Source organism: Mobula hypostoma, chromosome 1 (genome assembly GCF_963921235.1).
Source record: "Mobula hypostoma chromosome 1, sMobHyp1.1, whole genome shotgun sequence".
Taxonomy (NCBI): Eukaryota; Metazoa; Chordata; class Chondrichthyes; order Myliobatiformes; family Myliobatidae; genus Mobula; species Mobula hypostoma.
This window is the reverse complement of record NC_086097.1, coordinates 125942956-125965031: the sequence shown is the minus strand read 5'-3', so window position 1 is coordinate 125965031 and position 22076 is coordinate 125942956. Positions and strand designations below refer to the sequence as shown.

The following is a 22076-nucleotide window of genomic DNA, read 5'->3' as shown; positions in this document are numbered from 1 at the left end:
TTCTCACTGGCCGACCTCCATGCGTTTGCACAGTCGTACCCTGTTCAAACTGCTGAAGAAAATGTGTTGTCCAACTTTGCTTTGTAGTCTACTAGATACTACAACTGATGGTTCGTCTGGGACTCAATCTGTACTGGTGTTGCCACTTAGCATCTCCGATAGTTTATGGAGGGCCTATCTCGATTTCTTGTATCACCTGATTTGAATGCTGCAGACATAGACTTCATTAGACAGCAGGTCTTCCAGTATGGGAACACCCCGAATGTCCTCTATCACCCTTCTGATGCCAAACCACACACAATATGCCCGTGATAATGAACATGATTTTGATTTCTATCAAGGATATCAAAAACTAATTACATACTTCCTTCTGAAAGATTTTTAAAATTGCTCTTTTTAACATTCACTTGCTAATGAGTGACTGCTTCAACAAATTAATTTTTGACAGATGCATAAATCGTGTATGGCACCGGGGAGCTTTGAAGTTGATATTTAAGGCCCTCCTTCTGTCATGTGTCCGCCCCTAACAATGGCCGTCGGCTGACCCGCAGTCACATGGCCAGTTACGCGTCACCTGAACTGCGCCCAATGTTTTTTTCGTCTTCTCCTTCACTCGCCTTCAGCAGTGACCAATCGCGTAGCTTGTTAGATGCGGCAGTTAGGCGAGTGAGCGCAACCAATACCGAGGTAGCTTTTATTGTGAGGGCTCATCAACAGTAAGATGGCGGCGACTGCTTGCTGAAGCGGCGGGTGTCCAAAAAAAAGAATAAGCCGTCTGGCTACAAACGTTTGGGGAGCTTCAAAAACATTCAAAGGAATTAACTTCATTCAGCATTGATTTATCTATTTGTTTTCGCTCCCTGGGCCCCTGCTTCGGTCTCTTTTCCCCCTAGTCTAGGCTAGCGCCGCGCGGGTTCGGCCGGTTACTCTCCCCTTCCAGCCGACGATGACGTCCATTCACTTCGTGGTGCATCCCCTACCGGGCACCGAGGATCAGCTCAACGACAGGTGAGCAGTGCGCACTCAGGCCCGGGGGAGGGGGAAGGGGAAGGGGAAGGGGTGGGGGTGGGGGGAGGAGGTTCACAAAGGAACTGCTCTGGTTTGCGCCGAGGTGGCTCGTCGCCGAGGCTTGCTGGGCCTGATGGGTGGCTGGGCCAAAAAGTTAACGAGACAAAGCGGCTTCAAAGGTGGGTGATGAGCGGATGGAGAGACATCGGAAGGTGGGGGATGATTACTCTGATTTCTCTTCTGCAGCAAAGGACTGGAGCACAGTGCTTTGTGTCTGTCTCTTGTTCTCATCGCGATCAGTGCCTGGGCCTGGGGTTGGATTGGGCTGGGTGCGTGTGGGGAAGAGTCCGCTACTTTAATGCAATTTATTTTTATTGAGGCATGACACATGAAGCACATGTTTGTGTAATATTTGAGTGAGGGTGACCGAGAGAGAGTATCGGTTTATCTCAGGGTGACTAAGGAACGGATTTGTGTGAGTCGATGCGTCATTTGTAGAACGATTGTTTCTCGCCCCGACTCGGTTGGGTTGTTGAGCTGTGAATGTGCTCCATATTGACCACTGAGAACATTTGTTCATTTAGTTGTAAATTCTTCTGATGTGTGACATCTCGACAAGTGTTGAAGGAATATCATTTGAGTTTAAATTTGATTCTGTTTGAGCTGTTCTGCTAATGCTGCCGAATGTTTCACCCCCATAACTAGAAATCAATTTGTGATTTTATATCTTGTCTATGATAGATAAACTTGTAATACACACATGGATCAAAATACCCTAAATTATGGGGATTTGCGTTAGTTCTGTAGGATGTTCACAATGAATTTTAATACGTCATATGGCAGTTCGGTGACTATATTGGAAGTATAATTTGGATTAAAATGCGAGATTAATAGTCTAAACCAATTGGGTACGAAGTAACATAGATTTAGAAGTAAAACGTGGTTTGTAATATATATTTGGAAAACAGACCATTTAACCAGCTGTTTTTTTAAAACATGTTTTTCCTACTGCCATTCAAATATATTCAGTATCTAAAATAGGGCAAGTTTGAAGATGCCCCCGTATTTAGTTATTCTTATTGGGCACTCTTGTAACTTTTGCCATGCATGTTTAGTGTCAAAAGAAAAATCATAAGACCACCATTCCTTTTTTTGGGGGGGGGAGGGAGATAGTGCTTCAAATTTTTTGTGTTTAATCTCTGCATAATGGTATTGTTTAATTAACTGGTTCTTGCTATCAAGTGAATAAAACAATTTAGTAAAGAATGGAAGAGCTACTGTCTTTTGAAGAGATTGTTTCAGAGATAAAATGGGAACAAAATAAACATCATTGCCTTCTTGATTGGAGGAATGGTAGTGATAGCAACAGATTTAACATGGAGATTTGCTGGATTGAGAGTGAGGTCTAATGGGTGGTATATTATCTTTTGGTCATGCACTTCAATAAAGGACATAATATCAGATGCTGGTATGTTACAGTAGAGCCTCATTACACTTTGGGGAAAATTTGACAAATTAGTTAAAATCAAATTAAATCTTGAACTGATCAATTTCGGCAGTAAAGTGGTCAGAAAATCGAACAGGAAGAGATGCAAATTACTTCATTTATGTTGGATGTGTATTATACACGTGGAAGGGAACATAGAAAAGTACCGTAGTGGTGGCATCGTGAGTATGATTACTTTTTGGTTCAGCACAAACTGAGAATCAAGACCAAGAGGCAGCATCTTACGAAACCTCTCCTTAAAAGCATGCAATATCTTTGACAATGCCCAGTGTTGCCATTACCCTTGCAGCTGCTCAGTCTGGTATAAGGCTTGTACAACAAGAACTGTGCTGCATTGCTTGTGCCTTGATTGTGTTCTATCAGATATCTTTACTCTGTTTTAATGATAATGCACAATTAAACCTCAGACTCCACATGCATTCCACTCTCAGAACTACTTATTTGAAGCATTATTTACTGCTTCATCTGAAACCTTTCTTGCATTTTGTCAAATAATGGTTTGCAATACTTCAATGCATTCATTGCTTACCATTATTTGCAATTCCAGTTATTGTATTGTAATATTTATCCTATGTCCTTGTTGCTGTGGAAATACAAGCTTTCATATTCTATGCCATATATATCTGCAGCTGGTCTCCTACTTACAAAACCTCCAATCTATATTTGTAGTTCTCAAGGACTTTTGTTCAATCGCTAAATGAATTGACAGTTCTTGCACTTGGGTATATTTTGCTCTCCTCTTTCAGAGTAGGTGGAGTTTGTTCCCAATTGTGTTTATAATTGCATCGGCACCTTGTAATAAAGAAAATACAACTGTCTGAGCATATGATTGGTCTTCTATGAATTATTTTCCTGCTCAGAGTTGCGGTTCTCCATTGCAGAGTGTCACAGATTTTTTTAAAGTAGCAAATTATTGCTGTCAAAATGCAGAACATTCCTCCAGAGATCTTTGTTTTCTTGCTCTTCCTTTCCCTCAACATGGCTATATAAAAAAAATCTGGTTACTGAGGTTAAAGATCCAGAATTTTTACCCATTTGAACTTGTACTCTTTGAAACAGAATTCATTATGTTAGGTAGTTATATGAGAAGAGAAATAAATTTGGTGGCAAGTATATGTAGCCTTGCTGTAAAGCAAGTTAATTCTATTATTGAACAATTGTGTTTGCATCAACCTAATATGAAAGCAAAAATGTTAATCATGTCCTTTAAGTAATTGGAAAAACTTGAATTTCTGGTGTTTCAATTTGTTTACTGTTTAAAATAAATGTAAATCTTTTAGTTTGATCTGGTTTGGACATTTCTTCCAAATTGTTACATGAGTTCTGATTTTATGTCATACATTTAAGAGAATGTCCTCAACTCCTGACTGTTAAGTTAGGCAAAAAAAAGGAACACTGACTACATTGTAGTACCATTTTATAATTAAACTTGCCTTGAATGGAATACTCACTGTGGTCAACCAAGGTCACATTTTGAAGAAGCTAATATTATTGATGTGGTAAAATGTTACTGCCAGAGTTGTTAAATTTGCTATATTTGATGTTATAAAATATGCTTTAATTCAACTGAATAAAATGGGTTAAATTTGTATTAAACATGGCTGTATCTGTATGCTTGATGTGCAAATAGTGAATTAAGCAGAATATTAATGGGATTTTTCATACCTCACTCCAGTTTTTGAAATGCTTTGGAATTGTTTACACTCTGTGGCTGAGGTGTTCATATATCTTTAACAGAGTAAAACTGATTTTCTGTGTTTCTGCTTCATCTTAGAATTTGATTTCACTCTCTACTGCAACATGGTAAAGCTATTCTGTAGCCGTTCTTGCTCCAAGCCTGTCTGTGCTGCATGGGTTACTTTTATTTCTCTCAAGTACAAGTTGTTGGTGAGACCACACTCGGAGTATTGTGTGCAGTTCTGGTTGCCCAGCAATAGGCATGTCATTAAGCTGGAAATAGTGCAGAAAAGACTCACAAGGCTGTATTTGGCACTGGAGAGCTTGAGTTGTAAGAGAATGTTTGATAGACTGGGAATCTTTTTGTCTGGAGTCTGAGAGGTTGCTTGATAAAGGTATATAAAATCCAGAAGGGCATAGATGAGGTCATAATCTTTTTCCCAGGGTAGAGGAATCTAAAACTAAACAACATAGGTTTAAAGTGTGAGGGAAAGTGACCTGAGGGGCAAATTTTTCTACATGGAAAGTGGTAGGTAAATGAAACAAGCTGCTGGAGGAAGCTTTTGAGGCAGCTACATTTAAAGGCAATACAATCAGATAGGTACATGGGTAGGAGTGGTTAAGAGGAAAATGAGCAAAAGGCAGGCAAGTGAACTGGCTCAAGTAGATAACTTGGTCAGAATATATGAGTTGGGCCAAAGGGCCTGTATTGTAATGTATGACTACAATCTCTTTCCCTCACTGCATTCCTATCTTGCTGTTACTTGGCAGTTATATCCCAAAGAAACACTGTTGGGCAATTCAGTCAGTAGAACAGTAGAATTGAGTGATGGCGGTGATTAGAATTCGAAAACTAATCATGTTCAAGCCATGGTACAGGGATTCCATTGTAAGAAGGTGACAGTTGTGCATATAACAATTAATTTAATAAGGCATATGAATTTTTATACTTAATCCTGCATACCGTGCATCAGTAGATTTGTGCTCCATATTGTCTGAATGCATATGCTGTAGTAGATGTGAGATACAAATTATATTCAAGTTGTGATGTTACTTCTATAATTTGGGAAAAAATTAGCACAACATGTTTGCTGTGGTATTCTGTGGCTCACATTCTTTAATACTGCTCAGTAACTGTGCTGTATTGTGTTAGCTTTGTGAGCCCTCTTCTGACAGTGCAAATGAGTTTGGGACTTCACTTAGCCATTTTATTTGATTTGCTTAATTATTTCTGAATTTAGTATTTCAAGGAGCTTTCTGAATACAATAAAGTTGGATGCATTGGAAGTTTTAGTGGAAGTGTATTTTGCACAACTTTAATACTAAGTGGATCATACATTTGTTTCTTGTGTAGTCATATTGTAACAAATTCCTTGTGAATGCCTATTTTGCAGATTTATTGAAATGTTACCTCTGAAGTTGCTGTAGGAAAACAGGTTTCATCGGCATATTCAGGGTTTTACTCTCTTCAGTGTTGGGGAAATTTGTTGACAACTGAAGTTTATGAAATGATCATAAATTTGAAGTTTCAGTTGGCATGAAGTTGGTTATTTCTATGACCCTACCTTTGCACTTTGAGACATCAACTGATCTTGAAATTTGGAGGTCTGCAAAGATCAAGTGATCTCTGTGGACTTTGAGACATTTTCTGGTATCACTTCAGATGTCAATTGTAGGAAGCTCCGACATGAGCAGCAGGTTTGGCTCAAGTGCTAACTCACTGGAATGATCTTCAGTACAGCAAAATGGGAAGTTCAAGGTATAAGTTGTAATTCTTCATAGAACAATAAGTCAGAGAATATTTTGACATATTAAAGAAGGTGGATTTGATCAAAATTAATTGGATTTTAAATTGTGCATGGAATGATCAACGTAGTTTTTATGTAGTGAAAGAAGTGGTGAAGCTGTCATCATGGTTAGTCTGCCACTAAACCTATTTATGCTTCAGGTAACTCAGTGAGCATTTTCAGAATTTTTATGGTGGGAGTAGACGATGAGTACTAATAGTTCTTATAGGTCACTTAAGCCTGGAAATTATTTTGAAACTGGCTGCCAAAGACAACAGGCAGTCGAAGAGCAGGGAATCACTGACAAGAACTTATAGATTTGAATTTCTGTGAGATTATGGGCTGTAGAATTTGCTGTCATTTTCACGGTGAAATGACGGGATATTGACAGATGAGTAGAATCTTGGCCAATTAGTTGACTAATCTCCAGTGGAAATAGCCAACCTTGCTCTGTATTGATTAAATTTGTAAATTACAATTAGGAGTTTTTTGCTATAAAATTATATTATCTGGTGAAGAATACTACAGAAACATTCATCATTATTGTTGAGTAACCATGTTACTCAAAATCCCTATAAACCCCTTTATGCAATTATGATAATTGTACTTGATTTTTCTCCTTTGAGTAAATTAATGCAACTTTGGAGGATAATAATTTGAAAATTGTCTTGCCAGTTACATCATTTGTATAATCTATGGCCACTGGTGCATTTTATTGGAGAAAAATAATGTATCTATGGTCTACTGGTTTGTTCTTGACTTGATATACACTGGGTTTGATTCTCATTATCCTACAGGCATGCAGAACAGAAGCATGTCATTTGCCTACTGAGTCTGTGGCAACCATCATCCACCTATTTGCACTAATCTCACATTAATCCAGTTTGTTTTTCATTTTCCCCTCCCAGATTTTCAACTCCAGCCTGATTACCAATCACTCAACACACCAAATGCAATTCACTGTGCAATTTATCTATATTTTCTCTTGATTCAGCAAAGAATATGCTTGGTGCAGCTTGATTATATAATTCACATGAAAGTATGTTAACATGGATAACATTCAAGTGTTTGTGATTTTAGTACATGTAATTTGTTGCTTATCAAAGAAAACAATACTACTGCCTCAATAGGGAGAAAAAGCTAAGGCTTTGATTCTGCCCCTTGGAAAGTTCCAATGTACTTAAGAGGCGAAGAATGAAGTTGCGTCTAATTGTATTAGTTGATAAAGCAAGACTGTGGCACAGTGAATTAAATGACTCTCAGTGGTTACTGGCCTGTATTTTGAAATAATAGAATTTGGGACAAATTGAGTTCTATTCTTTATCTTTCAGACCTTTTAAATTGAGTGTAAAACTTTTGAAAATATCATCAGCACCGTGTCTTTGGAAATGATTGACAAGTTAAAAGGTCTGAAATGTCTTTCCATTATGAGCACCAGACTTGCCAATTCCATTGTAATTGAGTTTTAAGTTTCATAATATGTTGACATTGAAATCAAGATTGTAGTTTAGTGAAGTTTTTGATGGATTATGTGCATTTGTGCAAAACCTGATCTTTGATTTTATTTAGAATAATATCTGGAGAAGTCTGCTAGATTTATCTGATTGTAAATCTAATTGGAGTTAGGAGTTCAATTCTGGCATAGTCTGTAAGGAGTTTTATGTTCTCCCCATGACCATGTGGGTTTCCTTTGGGTACTATGATTTCCTCCCTCAGTCCAAAGACGTACCAGTTGATAGGTTCATTGGTCATTGTAAATTGTCCTGTAATTGGCTAGTGTGAAATAGTTGGGTTGCTGAACAGCGTGGCTCATTTGACCAGAAGGGCCTGTTCTGCAATGTATCCAAATGAAAACAATAATGATTATGGCTAGGGTGTGAGCAGCTGAAAAAGTATTGGATGTAGCCCAGTACATCACAGGAAAATATCTCCCTACCATTGTTCACATCTACAAGGAGCACTGCCAGAGGAAAGCAACGTCCATCGTCAAGGACACCCGTGCCCAGGCCATGCTCTTTTTTTCCACTGCTGCCATCAGGAGCCTTGGGTTCCCACGCCACCAGGTTCAGTAGCAGTTATTGCCCCTCAGCTATCAGACTCCTGAACCAGCATGGGTAACTTCAGTCACCTCATCTGAACTGATTCCACAACCTATGGACTCAAATTCAAAGACTCATGTTCTCACTATTATTTATTTACTTATTATTGTTATTTTTGTATTTGCAGTTTCTTTTGCACTGTCGTTGTTTGTTGGACTTAGTGTAGTGTTTCGTTGATTCTACTGTATTTTTTCTATGAATGCCTGTAAGAAAATGAATCTCAAGGTTGTTATGATGTCCTATATGCACTTTGATAATAAATTTGCTTTGAACTTTGGAAGCTTCATCACAGGAATTTTGAAAGATTTTTTTCTGATCTCCATGATTAAGGCTTGACTTATGCTGAGTTTCAAACCGGTGTAGTCATTTTATAATTGGTACATGCAGGTTGCAAGAAGTTGTTCAAGATAATTGTTTTTTTGGGGGGGGGGGAGATAATTTGTTTTGGTCTGTTTTGAAGTGAATTGGTGTTCTTTGATTTTCTGTCATTTCTACAAGACTGGTCTGCTTGCAAGCCTTGTTGAAGAGAATTAAAAGTGGAGTATTCAGGTTGCATAATTACTAGCTTTGTGGAGTATATTGGTCGTGATATTAAGCTGAAGGAAGATTTAAAATTGTGCAGTAGTTAACTTTTCAGTCCCATGTTTATGATTTACTTTGAGCAGTTGACATTAAATATTCTTTCACCAACAATAATGTGCTCCTTGTTCAAGGATGATTGCTGTTTGAGATTTAATACTGAAGCCTTTTTCCAATTAACCTATTTTTCGCAGCAGTTTTGGTATGATGGTTTTTCACATGGAATATAGTAACTTGTATTCAAAACTAATTTTTAATTGAAACACTTTAATACACTTTATCGGAGAAAATAGGCTAACAGTTGACAAAGATTGGGTTCTAAATGAAGACATTTAGGGAGGGAATTCCAGAATTCATGGCTTAAACAGGTGAAGGTGCACCCAGTGATGGTGATGCAAGGTAGTATAGAATGCATGATGCCAAAGCTGGAGAGATGAATACTGGAGAAGTTTTCAGATGACAATTGAAACCATAAGTGGGAGTGGCTAACATGAGTGGGATTTAATACAAGTAATATGGGTGACAACATAGTGAACAAGTTACAGTTTGTGGAAATTTAAGACCGTTTCATTAGAGCAGAAAGTAATCAATTGGAAATGGCAAAGCCAAATGTGATAATAGAGCATAAGAGCATAAAACCATATAACAGAAGATCAAAATTAGGCCATTTGATCTGAGTCTGCTCTGTCATTCAATCATGGTTGATTTGCTTTCCCTTTTTCCTGCCTTCTCTCTGTAACATTTGACAACCCTACTAATCAAAAAATCTTATCAACCTCCACTTTAAATGTATCCAATGACTTGGTCTCCTCAGCTATCTGTGACAGTGAGTTCCACACATTCATCATCATCTGACTAGAGACATTTCTTCTCATCTCTATTCTAAAGGAACATATTCTAGGGCAGTGCTGTCTGCTTTTAGACTCCCCCACTATTGGAAACATCCTCTCAACATCCACTCTATCTAGGCTTTTCAGTGTTTGGATTTCAATGAGATTACTTCACATTCTTCTGAGCTCCAGCAAGTACAGGTCCAGAGACATTAAATGCTCCTCACACGTTAACCCTTTAATTCCAGGTGTTGGATCCAACTGTTTAATTCTTAGATTTATACTATTGTTTTCTTTGCAGTGTCACAGGTAATTTTCTGCTTGTATTTTAAGTAGTCTTAATATGCCTCTAGTGGATATACAAAGTATAATTCTGGAAAGCTCTGTAAGTTTATTTGTTCTGCATTAAGTGAATGAGTGGTTTTTCATTGGTTAACTTGGTACTGCAGTAGTGAATAAATCTTTCTTAGATAAGGGGCCCAAAACTGTTTACAGTACTAGTGCGGTCTTTATAAAACCTCAGCACTACATCCTCATTTTACTATTCTAGTCCTCTTGAAATGAATTAACAGTTCATTTGCTTTCCTTACTACCAACTCTACCTGCAAGTTAAGCTTTAGAGAATCCTACACGAGGACTTCCAAGTCCCTTTGCACCTTCAATTTTTGAATTTCCTCCCCGTTTTAAAGAAAAGTCTGTGCCATTATTCCTTCTAACAAAGGGCATAACCATACATTCCCCTACACTATATTTCATTTTTTGCCCATTCTAATCTAAGTCCTTCTGCAGACTCTCTGCTTCCTCAACATTGCTTGCCCTACTATCAATCTTTGTTTTGTTTGCACACTTGGCCATTAATTCTGTCATCTATATAATTGACATAAGATGTGAATAGAAGAGGTTTTGAAACTGATCCTGCAGAACACCACTAGTCACTGGAGCCAACCAGAGAAGGCCAGTTTATTCCCACTCTTTGCCTTCTGCCAGTCAACCAATCGTCTGTCCATGTTAGAATCTTTCCTTTAATACCTGGGCTCTTATTTTGATAAACACTTTGTCAAAGGCCTTTCGCGAATCCAAGTAAACAATATCCGCTGACTCGTTGTCTGTTCTCCCTATAATTTCCGCAATTAAAATAGATTTTTCAGGCAATATTTCTCCTTTAGGAAAACATGCTGACTTCTGCCTACTTTATCTTTCTTGTGCCTCCAAGTATCCCAAAACCACATCGTCAGAATCGGGTTTAACATCTCTGGCATATATCGTGAAATTTGCTGCCTTGCTTTAGCAGTACATTGCAGGGTGGCAAGTTGGAGATGTGTTTCTACTAAAGGAGGTGTAAGGTGCTCCTTCCCTCTGCTAGCCTGCAGGTCAGCCTTGGGCATGGTATAGCGTGTGAAACTATGGGAGCAGGTGTATGGTGCATACCACACGTCCTGGTTATGCGACCACTGATGCTGGGTAACTTCTGAAGAGTATTGATAATAGCTGGGGTCACCATCTTGTAAACACATTGCCCAGAGGAAGGCAATGGTAAACCACTAATATAGAAAATTTTGCCAAGAGCAGACATGGTGATGGATCAAATGCAGCACAGCACATAACAAATGAACGATGAGTACATTGCAATAAGAAATAGTTAAAAAAAAGTAGTGCAGAAAGTAAAAAAAAAAGTGATTTAGTGTTCATGGGTTCATTATCCATTCAGCAATCTGATGACAGAGTGGATGTACTGTGTCTAAAATGTTGAGTATATTATTTCAGGCACACTTTCTCCCTGATGGAAGCAATGAGAAGAGGGCATATACTTTGTGATGGGAGACTTTAATGATGGATGCTGTCCTTTTGAGGCAATACCTTTTGAAGATGTCTGTGGCTTTTTTCAATCCTGTGCAGTGGCCCCTCCATGCCATACAGTGATGCAACCAGTTAGAATGCTCTCCATGGTTGATCTGTAGAAATTTGCTAGTGTCTTTGCTGACATACCAAGTCTCCTCAAACTCATGAAATTTAGCCTCTGTTGTGCCATCTTTGTAATTGCATCAGTATATTGGGATCAGGATAGATCTTTAAAGATGTGGATTCTGAAGAACTTGAAACTGCTCACCCTTTCCACTGCTGATCCCTCGGTGAGGACAGGCCACAATTATTTCCTCAGTCTCACTGATGTTCAGTGCAAGGTTGTTGTTACAATACCACACAACCAGCTAATCTATCTTACTTCTCACACTCACTTAATAATTGACTCCAACATCTTCTCAACCACTGAAGTCAGGCTAACTGGCCTATAGTTTCTTGTCTTTTGCTGCCCTCCTTTCTTTAATAATAATAATAAGAAAGCCCTTAACTCCGAGTGGAGTTATCAGGATGCCGTCATGACGGCATTTTTTTTAAGCAGGCTTTCTTATTTTTACGAGGCTGAGTTTACGAGGCTTGACACTCAACCCAGCATGGATGGAAAGCGTGCAAGGGAGCTGGCTGGATTCGAACTCTGGAGCCTTCATTCTGAAGTCCGGCGCTGATGCCACTATGCCACCAGCTGGCTATCCCTTCTTAAATAGTGGAGTGATATTTGCAAATTTCCAGTCCTCCACAACCATTACAGAATCCAGTGACTCTTGAATAATCACTGCTCATGCCTCCAGAATCTTTTCAGCTACTTCTTTTAGAAGCCTGAAGTGTAGTCCATCCATCTGGTCTAAGTAACTTATCTACTGTCATACCTTTCAGCTTCCCAAGAACTTTCCCCTTAGTAATAGTAACACATTGTTGACCCCTGAAAATATGAAAAATTTGAAAATAGATATTCTTTTATAAAAGGACACCTGACTTTGATGTTTTGTTCAAGATCAAATATGCTGGTTGATTGCAATCAGTCTATTCAGCCTGAGAGTTTCTAGGAATGATGGGTGATTGTAATGGGTAGAGAACTAGTTGTACTAAGCTGGCATGTAGAGGACGTTGTCATCGTAGTTGTCTACAGCTGTTGACAGAAGGGGATGGAGGAAAGGAAACGCCACCTTGTGTACAATTGGAGAGGATAGCATTTTTGAATTTCGACATTTTCATTACTATGGACAGGACGAAAATTAGATTGGTCATGAAGCATGCAGTTAATGGCAGGGTAGGCACAGATTTGTGAAGCAGCAAGATGTTCTGCTTTGGTTTTTAAATAAAAACAGAATTTGTAAGGTTGCACTGCCACAATCTATATACTACTAAAACTCTCATGCTCTGTTTGTCTGTTTGTGACCTCCAGTTAGCGCAAACAGTGCATTACTGCGGCACTATTTTTGGCTAAATCGACTTAAAATGCACTAACTTACAAATGCAGGCAGAGTTCAGGGTTATATCTTCGTACAAAATTACTCACTTGCCAAAATCAGACGCCCCGCTTTCACCCAAGAGCCGATGTCAGCTATGTTGGAAACCGTGACGCGACACTATGATGCATGTGCACGGTCAGCCTCAGAAGCGACTCACGATGCTCACAGCAGCGACACCAACCGGAGCAAAAGGGCAGTGCAGCTCTATTTCGAGCGGTCACATTCTGCTAATCACCATCAGCATGTGCAGGATTGGGACAGATCAAACTGAGACCTATCAATGAGAGATAATTAAATCTTACTGTAATGATGAACTTCAAGACACCCATCAAACGCTTTGCTGCATTCAGAGGACAGCAGTGACTATGTCACGTCCATTTAGGAGAGCGCCAACCACATCATGAAGAATAATCAGCATCCTGGAGGCTTTGGTGTTACTGCTTCGTATCTTCTATACAGCTTTAGGGTAAAAAAAAATGGTCAGCCTAATTATGCCGCGTGGAAAGAGAAGGGGGACATTATGGTCAAGAGATGATGCCAAACGTCATCGGGAAGCGGCAAGGAGAGGGAGAAACAAGAATCGGATGAGGCCAGGGCTGCACGACTCCAGGATCAAAGAGTCAGGACAAAAAAGATGAGAGAAGAAGAGACAGGGGAAGAGAGGCATGCACGTCTCCAAAGCGACAACAACTGGCATAGAAGGAGGAGAGACGAAGAGACAAAGGAGCTGAGAAATGCACGTCTCCAGGATCAGAGACAGAGAATAAACAGCAGAAGAGATGAAGAGACGGTGGATGAAAGGACTGCACTTCTCCAGAATGACAATGAGAGACACAAAGGTGGCAGATCAACCAGAAATGATGCCATCAAAAGTGTCCTTCGTTAAATGAGGAGGAGCTATATTTGCCTTGCTACGCGTCGTTCTTCTTTAATAAACTGAGGTTTCCTTCTTCAATTTCCAAAGCAAAGTGATACCAATAGCATTCAGGAAAATTTGATGTTCATTGTGGTCACATCAGACTGCACTACCCTTCTCTCAAAGGGTGCCCCAACGGGTTACCCAGTTGTCTAGCTATTTTTAACAGGGATATTTTAGCAATGTCATGTTATACATGGAGCAGCCTCTAATTTGATAAAGGAAAAGTGTAAGATGAAATCTAAATATTCAAATATACAGATTACTTCAGGGGTCCCCAACCTTTTTTGCACCGTGGACCAGTTTAATATTGACAATATTTTTGGACCGGGGGGTGGGGTAGGTGTTAATCACAACTGGACACAACTGGAATATAGGTTATAAGTCTCTTATAAGTGGCTAATACACTCAATTTCGTTTCTAAAAGGATTTATCTAACAAATTTAATATTAAACACACAACGCATATTTTCCTCGCATGAATATAGTGATAAGTGGATTATAACAGTGGTCCCAACCCTCCAGGCCGCGGACTGATACATTGCCACGATGAATGCAGCAGTACAGTGGTGGCCGGAACGCACCCAGCACATCTTTAAGAAAAAAGCCGAAATAAACAAGCTAGTTGATTAGGTGCTACCCGGCATGTAAATGTCGGCCCAGATCAGAGGCGACGCAATCTTCCGGTGATGCCTACACCGAAGAAGTTTAGATCCTCTCTTCGACAGGAGTTCAGTGAAACCATCTCTCACTGCTCCCCATCTGTAATTTCTTCGGCTCTTCAACTTTTCGACCACACTTTGACTCGGACTCGCTATCACAGCCATATATCCTTTCTTGGAATGTGCCTCCGTCGCCAACTTACTCCAGTTGGCTTTAGGATTCGTTTCCAAGCCTCTCAATTTGGACCTTCTGAGGATCCCAGGTACTCACATTTTATTGACTCTGCCTCTCGCCGCTTATCCCATCAAGCTCTGAAGGCAACTCTCTCCGCCATGAGGAGGTACTTGGTGTCCCTATCCCAGACCCTTCCATACCTTCGGGACACTTTCTTCGCCATCTGTAATGGTCCCACCCGTTATTTCATCCTCCGTCGGATTCACGCCTGCAATCGCCGTTTTTTTGACTTTGTCATGTTAGGCAAAGATCGCAAGATCATACATCTACGGACTCCAGAGCCTGCTGGCCATGAAACTAGCAGGCATGAACTTGGGATTGCGGCCCCTGCCATTGATCTCGCCGGCTCCAACACCTCAGGGCATATTCAAAATCTGGACTCCAGCAACGACCATGGACACATTCAAAGTGATTGCGCAACCACCAACTGCAACTCCAGCCTTGAGCTCCAGGCCGGGTCTTTATGTGCTGCTGTTGTGACTCCCGTCTCCCCTTCCCCCACCACCACTCTGCAACCCCGTCTCCTTCAGATCCCACCATCAACTCCTGGGCCCTCAGAGGCTCCATCTTCCTCTCACCCCAATCCTCCCCTCTCCATTGACACCCCCAGCCTCCCCCCTCCCACCCCAGCTCTCAAGATTCCAGCCTTGAACTCCAGGCCGGGTCTTTATGTGCTGCTATTGTGACTCCCATCTCCCCTTCCCCCAGCAATACTCTGCAATCCCATCTCCCCCAGATCTGACCGTCAGCTCCTGGGCCCTCAGAGGCTCCATCCTCCTCTCACCCCAACCCTCCCCTCTCCATTGACACCCCCAGCCTCCCCCCCGCCCCCCGATCCCAGCTCTCATCCGTGCCGGATCTTTACCATCCCCTCTGACCTTCAACTGTCGGAGGCAGAACGCTCTGTCCTCAGTAAGGGCCTCACCTTTGTCCCCCTTCGCCCACATCTCAGCGAGTTCCGTGTTCGCCATGATGCGGAACTTTTCTTCCGCCGTCTCCGTCTCCGAGCCTACTTCTTCGGCAAGGACTCTTCCACCCCCACCGATGACCCCTTCTCCCGTCTTCAACCCTCCTCTTCTTCATGGACACCCCGCTCTGGTCTTCTGCCTGCTCTGGATCTCTTTATCGCTAACTGCCGACGGGACATCGACCGTCTCGACTTCACTGCACCTTGTCCCCATTCCAACCTCACTCCTTCGGAATGCTCTGCTCTCCATCCCTCCGCACTAATCCTAACCCTATTATTAAACCCGCCGATAAGGGGGGTGCTGTTGTAGTCTGGCGTACTGACCTCTACCTTGCCGAGGCACAGCGACAACTCGCGGATACCTCCTCTTATTTACCCCTCGATCGTGACCCCACTAAGGAGCACCAGACCATTGTCTCCCACACCATCACCGACTTTATCTGCTCAGGGGATCTCCCATCCACTGCTACCAACCTTATAGTTCCCACACCCCGCACTTCCCGTTTCTACCTCCTACCCAAGATCCACAAACCTGCCTGTCCTGGCCGACCTATTGTCTCAGCTTGCTCCTGCCCCACCGAACTCGTTTCTGCATACCTCGACACGGTTTTATCCCCCCTTGTTCAATCCCTTCCGACCTATGTTCGTGACACTTCTCACGCTCTTAAACTTTTCGATGATTTTAAGTTCCCTGGCCCCCACCGCTTTATTTTCACCATGGATGTCCAGTCCCTATATACTTCCATCCCGAGGGTCTCAAAGCTCTACGCTTCTTTTTGGATTCCAGACCTAATCAGTTCCCCTCTACCACCACTCTGCTCCGTCTAGCGGAATTAGTCCTTACTCTTAATAATTTCTCCTTTGGCTCCTCCCACTTCCTCCAAACAAAAAGTGTAGCTATGGGCACCCGTATGGGTCCTACCTATGCCTGCCTTTTTGTTGGAAAACTTGGTGGAACAATCTGTGTTCCGTGCCTATTCTGGTATCTGTCCCCCACTTTTCCTTCGCTACATCGACGACTGCATTGGCGCTGCTTCCTGCACGCATACAGAACTCGTTGACTTTATTAACTTTGCCTCCAACTTTCACCCTGCCCTCAAGTTTACCTGGTCCATTTTTGACACCTCCCTCCCCTTTCTAGATCTTTCTGTCTCTGTCTCTGGAGACAGCTTATCCACTGATGTCTACTATAAGCCTACTGACTCTCACAGCTATCTGGACTATTCCTCTTCTCACCCTGTCTCTTGCAAAAACGCCATCCCCTTCTCGCAATTCCTCCGTCTCCGCCGCATCTGCTCTCAGGATGAGGCTTTTCATTCTAGGACGAGGGAGATGTCTTTCTTTTTTAAAGAAAGGGGCTTCCCTTCCTCCACTATCAACTCTGCTCTTAAACGCATCTCCCCCATTTCACGTATATCTGCTCTCACTCCATCCTCCCGCCACCCCACTAGGAATAGGGTTCCCCTGGTCCTCACCTACCACCCCACCAGCCTCCGGGTCCAACATATTATTCTCCGTAACTTCCGCCACCTCCAACGGGATCCCACCACTAAGCACATCTTTCCCTCCCCCCGCCCCGTGCATTCCGCAGGGATCGCTCCCTACGCAACTCCCTTGTCCATTTGTCCCCCCCATCCCTCCCCACTGATCTCCCACTTATCCGTATAAGCGCAACAAGTGCTACACACACCCTTACACTTCCTCCCTCACCACCATTCAGGGCCCCAAACAGTCCTTCCACGTGAGGCAACACTTCGCCTGTGAGTTGGCTGGGGTGATATACTGCGTCCGGTGCTCCCGATGTGGCCTTTTATATATTGGCGAGACCCGACGCAGACTGGGAGACCGCTTTGCTGAACATCTACGCTCTGTCCGCCAGAGAAAGCAGGATCTCCCAGTGGCCACACATTTTAATTCTACATCCCATTCCCATTCTGACATGCCTATCTACGGCCTCCTCTACTGTAAAGATGAAGCCACACTCAGGTTGGAGGAACAACACCTTATATTCCGTCTGGGTAGCCTCCAACCTGATGGCATGAACGTCGACTTCTCTAACTTCCGCAAATGCCCCACCTCACCCTTGTACCCCATCTGTCCATCTGTTACTTATTTTTATACACACATTCTTTCTCTCACTCTCTTTTTTCTCCCTCTGTCCCTCTGAATATACCTCTTGCCCATCCTCTGGGTCCCTCCCCCCTTGTCTTTCTTCCCGGACCTCCTGTCCCATGATCCTCTCGTATCCCTTTTGCCTATTACCTGTCCAGCTCTTGGCTCCATCCCTCCCCCTCCTGTCTTCTCCTATCATTTTGGATCTCCCGTTCCCCCTCCAACTTTCAAATCCCTTACTCACTCTTCCTTCAGTTAGTCCTGACGAAGGGTCTCGGCCTGAAACGTCGACTGCACCTCTTCCTAGAGATGCTGCCTGGCCTGCTGCGTTCACCAGCAACTTTTATGTGTGTAGCTTGTTTATTTCGGCTTTTTTCTTAAAGATGTGCTGGGTGCATTCCAGCTACCGCTGTACTGCTGCATTCTTCACGGCCCGGAGGTTGGGGACCACTGAATTATAAGTCACTTATAAGTCAATAGCATCATAACATTTTAAGTAAAGTTTGGATATTAAACACAGCACATATTTTCCTCGTACGAACATATAAAATCATTGCAACACACCAATATCGCTGAATCAGTGGGAGCCCTGGGCTTGTTTTCCTGCAACAAGACAGTGCCATCGAGGGGTGATGGGAGACAGCGATGCTCGAAGGGGGTTCCTTATGTCCAGTCTATTCCGCAATTTAGTTTTCGTTGCATTCATTGCAGAAAACTCCGCTTCGCAGCGATATGGTGTTGGAAATGGAAGCAACGTTTTCAGTGCTTTCGTGGCTAGCTGAGGATATTCAGCCTTGACTTCGATCCAGAATGCAGGCAGAGATGTTATGTCAAACATACTTTTCAGCCCACCGTCATTTGCAAGCTCGAGGAGTTGATCTTTTTCCCGTGCTGACATGGAAGATTCACTGGAAACATTCACAAATGGGCCACGGACCCATTCCTTTGCATGTCTTGGGTCACTGATGACCTCGCGTGCGTTAAAGTTCAACAGTGGGCGTGACAGGGAATGAGGAAAGGTGCAGCTGACTCCTATCGTTTCATATTGCCAAATCATATTGTTTCCTCACGGCCCGGTAGCACATGCTTTGCGGCCCGGTACCGGGCCGCAGCCCAGTGGTTGAGGACCACTGGATTACTTCACAGTACGGTGAGCGTACACTGGAGCTGTTTTCATGGCTACTGCAAAGGTAGATTACAAAGTGCAAAGTTTATCTTGAGGTTAACATGTGCCATACTATAGCACCAAGTTGATCAAAAACATTGAAGCATTGCTACTTAATTTTACTATTCTGTTTCCAATATTAGGTGTGTTTTTAGAAAAGTGTTATATTGAACCTGTCCAGAATTCAAATTTGAAATAAAACTGGAATTTTTTTTTAATCATTAATTGTTAGTATGGTAGCAAAGTAATGTTTGAAGAAAAGTTTGTATTTAGCATCTTCATGCAGTGTTTAAAAATTTCCATGATTTTAACATTAGTGGATGTAACTATAATATGTGATATTGGGAGATAACATTGAAGCTGAAAGACAGAATTTGTATAGAGGATGCTGGAAAATCATTAAATAACTGAAATATTATTATTGCATTGCTTCAACTAGACTTGTTTCTTTGCAGATTACGAGAAGTATCGGAAAAACTCAACAAATTCAATCTTAGCAGGTATTGTGAATATTTAACTTCCATTTTTATTTTACCACCGTACTTGGTACTTAGAATTTTAAATAATTTACTTTCTGGCTTGTTTTTAGTTTGGCCAAAAGTAAGTAAGTACTTGATGGATATTGTAAAAATTAAATATGCCTGAATTTTATTTTTACTATTCTGTAGGAGATAGAAAATTGTGTTTTAAGTGTAAAACTAACTGGAATTAATTTATTGTAGCACTAAATGTTGGAATTTGGAGTAGTAAAGAATGTTTTGCTCTTTGTTCCACATGTAGAGATCTGTTGTTCACAGCTATCTAGTGTATATGGGAATAGAGCATTGATGCTCTCTAAACATCACCATTTCTGGGTTTATTTCTTTTTGCTGATACTTTAATGTTGTGTATATTTAACGTTTGTGGCCCCGGATTGAGTTTTGCAGTTATTTGTTTAATTACTCTGAATGATAAATCCACTAGAGGATTTCAAAGGAGCAGATTTTTCTATATCGAGTTGATTTGAATGGTTTCCATTAAATGTTAGATGTGTCTTCAATGGCTGTCATCTAAAAATACTGCCATTGAATTAAAATTGTATTGATATGTAACTACAGCCAAGTTAGCCATGGAAATGGCAGAATCCTATGATTGTCTGCAGACGTCACCTTTTCCATTGACATGGTTTAATATCTTCCCCATATTATTTCTAACTTGGTTTTGCTTGGTAGCCATTGGACCTGAACTCCAACTTGTTTAACTTATTGCTGGTGGTTCAGGCAGATATAAAACATTCCATGACATTGAGAGAATTCCTCCTGGTTCAATATTCCTGCCTCAGCACGATCATCAATAAAAGTGTTTAAATGTTCAATTCATTTAGTATTTGTGGAACTTTTGCCTTAATGACAGTGCAATTTGATCTCATAATTTAAAGGTGTAAAATAGTTTGGGATGTCGCAAGCACGTAATGTGACCATAACTTATGTTAGGTAACATTCTTATAGTAAGTGATTAGAGCAGTCTGTAGGTTAAGTAGATGGGAAGAGGGGACAGTAGGTTTGAGCATTTGTTCCTTTATTTTAATCTTGTGAAGATGCAGTGGTTCATTATTTAAACAATGCTAACTTAAAAGCGCAGCAACTTGGGCTGCAGCTGAATCCAGTGGTGTTACTAACAAACTGTAATGAGGATGGTATCAGTTGCCATGCATGTTTAACCTATTTTTGGCAAAGTTTGGAAATCCAGTGATAAATTCTTAAAATGGGATTTTTAGTTTAATTTGCGTTAGTATTAGTTTCTCATTTCTAAATTTTGTGTTACCTGCATATCCCCTGAGAATCTTATTTAAAGTTTGACAATTAAATATATTGCCAGGTCATGTTTTTCATCAGAAATGTACTAGTAACACATCAGATTGGAATCAGTCCATATTACTTGCTAAATTTGAGCACATACAGAAATTACATCAATTTATAAGTCAGTTGTATTGTATGTAGAGAGAGAGAGAAAATGTATCTTCTGCTAAAAGTTTAGTTAGTGAGGAGCCTAAACTACAGATAGAAAGGCAGTCATTAATGTCGAGGCCTGTGCAGAGCAGAGCCTAAGCTGCTGTTTTCTTTAAGGCCAAGTTGAGTCAAGTTAGCCCCGGTTTTAAATTAGTAAATTTTAGGCATGCTCCCAAGATCACTTTATACAACGCAAGAAGAAAATGAATTTTGGCCCAAAGTATGGGAAGGAAGGTGGCAAGTTGAGGTAATTCATCAAGGAAAAAAGGTCTGTTTTTATTTGCAAGATCTATGGAATTTCAGTTCCTTTGAGATACTGATAGATAAATTTGAGCATCATTAATTTTGTTTGCCAGACTGGGAATAAATTGTAATTTATTGGTGTTCTAATGACTGGCAGTAAATAGTCACATTGATTTCTGTAAAGCCAGCATTCTGCATGGGTGGTAGATCCTAAGTTATAATTAGGACGACACATATATGAAGTATATAGGTTAGCAGTAATGTATTTCAAAACTATCTGCTTTTAATATCCAAAACTAATAATGTTTATTTATAAATATTGAGAGGGGAGATGAAAAAATTGAAAGAGTTGTGGCTATAACATTTATTTCCTCAAATACTATCTATCTTTTAAAAAATAGCTCAATCCCCTTTAGATTTAAAAGATCCACCATGGATTTACATCTTGAAATCAGCTCCCCTGTTTATCACTTTTCTAATCAATGCCCATCTTTTCCCTCCATACAAGATTTGCTCCTTTCCAATCAGGCTTTTTTTTTAACTGCTCTGGCATGAAAATGAGCTTGGGTCATCATAAGTTGCATTTATAATCATATATCATTCTACCTTGTACTTTGGCCTTTCTAAAGCTTGTGATAGAATTAATCACAATATCCCCTTCCAGAAGCTCATCTTGATACTCCAGCTTGCTATCATCCAGATGTAAACATGTCCTCAGTTGCACCTTGAAGTCCTATCTGGGCCATCACATTTTTCTTTGACCCTTGGTAATGTAATTTTAAAGTGATGGCTAGACCTTCCTCTCAAAATACTGAGTCAGGTTGCTCATTTTGAATCGATTCAAATGGTAAGTAATTTAAACAGGTGTTATGTAGTTAGTTCTTCTTAAGCCCATCATCCCTACTGGGGCATGGGCTGCCAACTGCAGCTCGCTAGAGTCTTCTGTCCTGGGCAGAAGGTTGATTACCCCTGTGGC

At 41.1% G+C, this 22076-nt stretch overlaps 1 protein-coding gene across 5 annotated transcripts in view; it reads left to right on the top strand.

Moving 5' to 3' along the window:
• The first annotated feature begins 691 nt into the window (after positions 1–691).
• Positions 692–22076, top strand: part of ubr5 (ubiquitin protein ligase E3 component n-recognin 5) — a 198213-nt gene continuing 176828 nt past the window's right edge. For all 5 annotated transcript variants that reach the window (XM_063055485.1, XM_063055476.1, XM_063055469.1 and 2 more), the window contains exons 1-2: positions 692–1008; positions 19325–19369. In XM_063055485.1, coding sequence (XP_062911555.1) covers positions 947–1008; positions 19325–19369 — 107 coding nt within the window. In that variant the 5' untranslated portion in view covers positions 692–946. The remainder of the gene's footprint in view (positions 1009–19324; positions 19370–22076) is intronic.